The 5,906-nt window shown below is 49.8% G+C and overlaps 1 protein-coding gene across 1 annotated transcript in view; it reads right to left on the bottom strand.

Moving 5' to 3' along the window:
* SETD2 (SET domain containing 2) overlaps positions 1-5,906 on the bottom strand; it is a gene marked incomplete at both ends in the record, with an annotated part of 19,779 nt that overhangs the window by 3,914 nt on the left and 9,959 nt on the right. Inside the window, 5 exon segments of the mRNA XM_010152651.1 lie at positions 954-1,082; positions 1,653-1,787; positions 3,315-3,441; positions 5,366-5,463; positions 5,738-5,815. Of these exon segments, the coding sequence (XP_010150953.1) occupies positions 954-1,082; positions 1,653-1,787; positions 3,315-3,441; positions 5,366-5,463; positions 5,738-5,815 (567 nt within the window).

Below are 5,906 nucleotides of genomic sequence, written 5' to 3'. Positions count from 1 at the left end.
CTTGTCCTGTCACTACAGGCCCTTGGGAAAAGCCCCCCCAGCTTTCTTGTAGCCCCCCGGGCACTGGAAGAGGCTCTGAGGTCTCCCTGGAGCTTCCCTTCTCCAGGCTGAACCCCCCAACTCCCCCAGCCTGTCCCCATGGCAGAGGGGCTCCAGCCCTCGGAGCATCTCCGGGGCCTCCTCTGGACTCGCTCCAACAGCTCCGTGTCCTTCGGCTGTTGGGGCCCAGAGCTGGAGCAGAACTGCAGGGGGGTCTCCCCACAGCACAGCTGAGCTTCAAAAATCTCCAGGTACCCTCATCCCACCCCAGGAGCTGAAGGCTCCCAGAAGCACATGTAGGCAGCTCTTCTGAGACCAACAGCGCCCGTTTCTCAGAGGGAACAGCTGAACCCAGGGTGTTACAGAGGAGAAAAGCATGAGTAGGACACGGGTCATTCCGAAACGCTATGGACCAGCTTGGAGAAAAATCGTGGAGGATTGTCTCCTGAGCTCTGGAGCTCACGTGGCTTCTGTCTTCTCGCCGGGGATGCAGGACCACGCACGCCCCTCCAAACCACGCAGCAACCTTCCTGTGGAAGCGTCTCTAACAGAGGAACTTCCAGATGCCTCTTTGCATGCGACAACAAAGTGGACACAGAAACCAGAAATGCTGGAGTATCACGTCAGGCCGCCAGCACCTCAAACTCCCTGGGCAGTTCAGTGTAGAATAAACAGCAACGATCTGTAAGTCTGGCTCATGTCACACAAACTCCGAAATCTAAGAAAAACCACACGAGCAAATTCTTTCCATATATTAAGGATTTTCCCTTAAAGCAGAAAATTTGAGGCTGTAGTTTTGAGGATACCTGCAGTTTGTTTGCAGGAACACTTGGCACACAATATGTGAAAAATGAAATCATTGAGCAATCAGCACGCTGCGTCGGAGGATTTTCAAACCCGAGGGAATGACTGACCTCCAGCTGCAACTTCAGGTTGTTAGCGGTGCTTCCTCTGCCGTCGCCCAGCTCCGTCATCCAAATCCAGAGGAGAGATAAGCCGTGACACTCCAGGAAGGACTTCAGGCAGGACTGCGAGTGCGTGTTCTGGATGAGGCAAAGATAGAGAGTCGGTGGGGATGATCAGAGACTTAGGGATAAAAAAATCCCTCCGATTTCCATGGGCTAACTGCTCAGTTGGGCCTACGTTACCCATCAAACCCATCGCAGAAGGCGGAAGCAGGCGCCTGCCAGGATCAGCGCACACCTCGCGTCATTGAATCATAGAATCATAGAATGGTTTGGGTTGGAAGGGACCTTAAAGATCATCTAGTTCCAACCCCCCTGCCATGGGATTGAAGGGGCCGTAGCCGCTGGGCTTGGAGCGGTAACGCACACAGGAGGAGCGTGAGCACCCTTACGGCTCGTGTTGGGGAATACAACGGAACAGTAACGGACTGCCATGGAAAACTGGCTGCAGTCAGAGGTGAAAATGCAGGACAATCTTGGAGATAACAGTTACAATTTTAGGCCAACAAACTGCTCGTTTACCGCCTAAATCCCTTACGGACGGTTTCCTTCCAGAAACGGGCATCACCCCGGTTCCCCCAAACACATACCAAGCAAAGGGTGGAGACACACACCGCCTGCAGTCCCCTTCAGCCAGGACCTTCTCACCTGTATGAGTTTGAGGCAGGTGAGCTTCTGCTCCAGCGTTTCAATCCGAACCATCAGGCGGGATAAGCTGAGAACTTGGTTCTTATCAGAGAGACCCTCCCCGTTCTCCAGCAGCGCTTCCAGCTCCCCGTCCACCTACCACAGCCAAAGGAAGACAACTCTCAGGTCATGTCAGGCTCATGTCACCCTATATGATGGCAGAGACAATCCGTTTCCCGGCTCTGAGGGCCAGGAGAAGCCTCTCCTGGGGAATCTGTCCATAGGGAAAAGAATCCTGCCTTTAATTTGACTCAACGCAGTTGAGTTTCTTTTAACTGGCCTGTTATGGGGTGGTTTTTTAGGCCCTAAATCCCGTAAAGTGCACTGTTCCCACCAGTTCTGTTTCTACTGGGGACAGAGGGCAGCCAGCCACACTCCTGCATGACACGCAAGAGGCAGGAAACCTTCGACCCCGATCTCCGTTCCTCCGAACGTTTTAGATGTACAAAACTAATACCACGCCAAAGAAATTCTGGGTACATGCACCAAAATACTCCCAACTTTATCTTTTCGCCCAGGAAGAGAGATGTGCACTAAGAGATTATTTTCATTGCACTCAGATTTACTTCTTTATGTACCAAACAGGTATCCATAAGCTTTACAGCCAGAGGCACAGACACGGAACTAAGGTTCATCATTTAGCCTCCTGCTCAATTTAGCACTTTAAAACCACTTACAAGTGACTTACAAATCATATCTTGGCTCCCTGCCTCTCCGATACAGTAAATAAAAACGAAGCTGGCATTTTTAAAGGTAGCTTCTCCCAAAACATCAGGGAAAAAATGTGATTCGTAGGACTAGAGATTTATAACTTCAAGGAGAGAACGATTAACATCTGGTAGGAAGCGAAAAGAGCCCGCCCAGTTTCTGGCAGCACCCAGGAAACACTCCTTTCGACTGCTTTGCTCAGACTCCTCCGCAGTTTGCTACATCTACCACGTGAACCCGTCACTGCAGTGCAGCACGGGCTCTCAGAAGAGGATTACGTGCATGGAAAGCTATAAAAAGACTTAAAAAAAGCCTGGATACAAGTTACACGTTTCATTCACGGCCATCTGCAAACACAACCGTAACTGAAGTCGGCACAAACCCGAGACATGCTCCTGCAAGTTCCTCCTGGAAGCCTCTAGGCCAAAGCAATTAAGGGACTCGAATTTCACACCCCGGCCCGGATGATCTGCGCCTTTTCAGCCATCACACGCCAGGTAACCTCCTCAACGGTGAAGCCGGTATCGCCCGTCTGCCGCCGACAGTTAAAAATGATGCAGCACAACCCAGATTCTTAAACCCGCGTAGGGTGTAGTTTGGTTTTCAGCAGCATGCAGTTTGCATGGCCAGACACTGACCCTGTGAACGTCCCTCTCCGGTGGGACTTTGCGCCAAGCAGCCCAGGGAAAGGATATTCTGATTTAACTAAAGCTTCGTGAAAACACAAGCGTTGAGGGCCCCAGGGAAGTAAAATGGTACCAATACATCCCCGGAAAAGACTGAACCTCGAGGTCATCGCGAGTCACCGGTGACCTGAAGACTTCCACGGAGGTGAGCGAGCCCAGGGTCAACCCTTGGTTGCTGCTACTCTTCGAAATAAATTAACCACCACATCCAAAGGGGAATACGACTCACCGAGTCCTTCTTACGGGAGCGCTCCTTCTTCATCTTCCCACCGGCAGCTCGGATGCTGACCCTGTTCTCCCCTCCCAGGTAACCCCGGCAGTTGGCCGAGCCGCAGAAGCATTTCTGAGCCTCTTTGCTGTTGGTGGGCAGAAGCAGGAGTTTAGTAACACGTGAACTGCGAGCTGTTTTACCTTAAAGCGCATCCTGGGAAGGGACAGGAACTGCTCTGCATGGCAAGGCCTTTCTGACCACTGAAAATTCAAGGTCTTTATTCCCTACATCGCTACCGTGATCCCATGTTTGTCTGAGCTGGCAACCAAAACCTGCTTCGCTTCCAGACTCTTTGTAGGTCAAGAACCAAGAACCAGGAAGGAAAAGGTGGAGGTGCTGGGTCTGCCAACTTCTTACCACACACCGCAACCAAAGTATTAATTTTCCTAATGACTGTACAATCGAGACTTGCATTTTATTGCTCAAAACAGAATAAAGAATGGGCTGAGGATTCATGGAAATAGTAAGATGCGAGTGGAAGATGATTTTTTGCACGGATATATGGACATAGAGAGCAGAAGAGAGAGAAATTGTGTTATCTTCAGGCAGTATTTCTACAAAGCCTCTGTATTTTTCGCTTGACATATCACACATTTTAAATTACATGCCAAAAATTCTTGGGAGAAGATAGTTTTGGGGTTTTATTTTAAACGTGCATAATCCACCGGCAGAACATGGCTCTGCAGTACGCGCGGGAAGAACCAGGGAAGCTCAACTGCAGGACCTTCCACGGAGCAGAACCTGAGCTCAGGAAGGACGACCAAAAAATCAGAGCTGGAAACCTCCAGCGAGACGAGATGAGAGTCACTGAACTCAAGCATCAGGCGTCAGAGCGAAGCAATACAGGAAAATGCTTCTGCATCAGAGAGGCCCTAAGAGGGCCACGACACCTACTGATTTTGACTAAGCCACGTAGAGACAAAAATAAAATTATGGGCGTACAGACTGCATGTTCCGTGACCTTCCGCAGATTTAGAGGCATTCCCAGGTGCCTAGAAAGCAAACAGGCTGCCAGAGCAACTGGAAAAGCTGAGGCGAAGTTCGCCTGCCTTCCTCGCACCAGGAACAGAAAACTACGCGACAGCGTCCGATGCTTCAGCACAAGTGATTTTAACATGCAAGCCGAAATTCATTTCTGATTCTCCTGCTTACAGAAAGAACCACAGTGCTGTGGGAGGCAGCATCCAGAAGGAAGAGGCGCTCCCTAAACAACCTGCTTCAGCACAAGTGATTTTAACATCCAAGTCAAAATTAATTTCTGATTCTCCTGCTTACAGGAGAACCACAACGCTGTGGGAGGCAGGATCCAGAACGAAGAGGCGCTCCCTAAACAACTGTATCCAGCAAAAGAAAGGGATTATAAAATGGATCTACAATTAAACTCCTAATAACAGGTTGCTTCAAACCTGTCTGACTCTATTTTGTGCTCATCACAATAAAAAGAGCGAAATTCTTCGCTGTACACCCAGCCAAGCAGTAATGCAAAACCATCCGGCCTGGAGAAGGGAGCCAAAGCCCAGGCTGGAGATTGCACACCTGCGCTGCTGGAATCGGACAGGAAGAGGGAACGTGCTATCTATTGGGGTTTTACAGCTCTGCGAGTATTTGCAAAGTCGTAAACCAGCGGTGGGTGGGGAAGAAGAGGCATTATTTAAGAGTATTGCAATGTGTGGAGCTTGGGTAATTAATAATTAGACAGAGGAAAGGAACAGTCAAGAGAATTAGCTGGGAAATTTCCACTGGGGAGAGATGGGATGAAGTGGGACAAAAAGGCAATAAAGTGACACTGGGAGAGACCTAAATCAACAGGAAATTCCTCTCTCAATCTCTTGTGTTAGAAAGGGAAGTAACTTTACCCAGGTAGCTTTCTATCCAGCTGAGTGCCAGGTCATTTCCAACCGCTCTGTCAGAGGAGGCTTTGCAGCGCTTCGTTTCAGAGCAGGATTTTTTCATTGCCCCACCGTTCCCCAAAACCACCAGCAGCTTAGGCGGAGAGAGCCAAAACCTACCCGTATCTCTGGAACTGATAATCGAACGTCAGCTCCGAGCCCGACGGGACTAGTTTGGTGGTGAAAAATCCAACTCTGAGCTGCCCATTCACAGTCCACTAAGGCAAGGAGAGAACAAGATGGTAACAGTTATTACAAAAGCCAGGCTTGAGTCTGGTTTTGCTTTAAATTAATAAGGCTAATCCCTCAAACGGCGTCCCCGGCGAACTTAAAACTTGCTAACCCATTTCAAAAGGTTCCCGTTTCACTGAGTTACAACCACCACAAAACAAAGGAGACCTGAAGGAGAAATGCCTTTCACTCTGAGCTTGCTAAGTCGCAAGGCAGTGGATGCGAGGGGCCAGCCTCAGCGGCTTTGATCCCGCCGTTTACCTTTTGCGTCTCGCAGTTTGGCTCGCAGCTGTGGTTCATAAAACGAGAGCAGTTTCCCTTCTGCGTAGCATCGATTATCTGAAAAGAAACAAGAGAGTGAAACAGTCTCCCTTCTCCCTGCAGAGGCAGAAAACCACAGCGAGACGGCTACGAACGCCGCGCGTTTCCG

The sequence above is a fragment of the Eurypyga helias genome, unplaced genomic scaffold (genome assembly GCF_000690775.1).
Source record: "Eurypyga helias isolate BGI_N326 unplaced genomic scaffold, ASM69077v1 scaffold9455, whole genome shotgun sequence".
In the NCBI taxonomy this organism is placed as follows: Eukaryota; Metazoa; Chordata; class Aves; order Eurypygiformes; family Eurypygidae; genus Eurypyga; species Eurypyga helias.
This window is presented reverse-complemented; position numbering and strand designations above follow the sequence as displayed.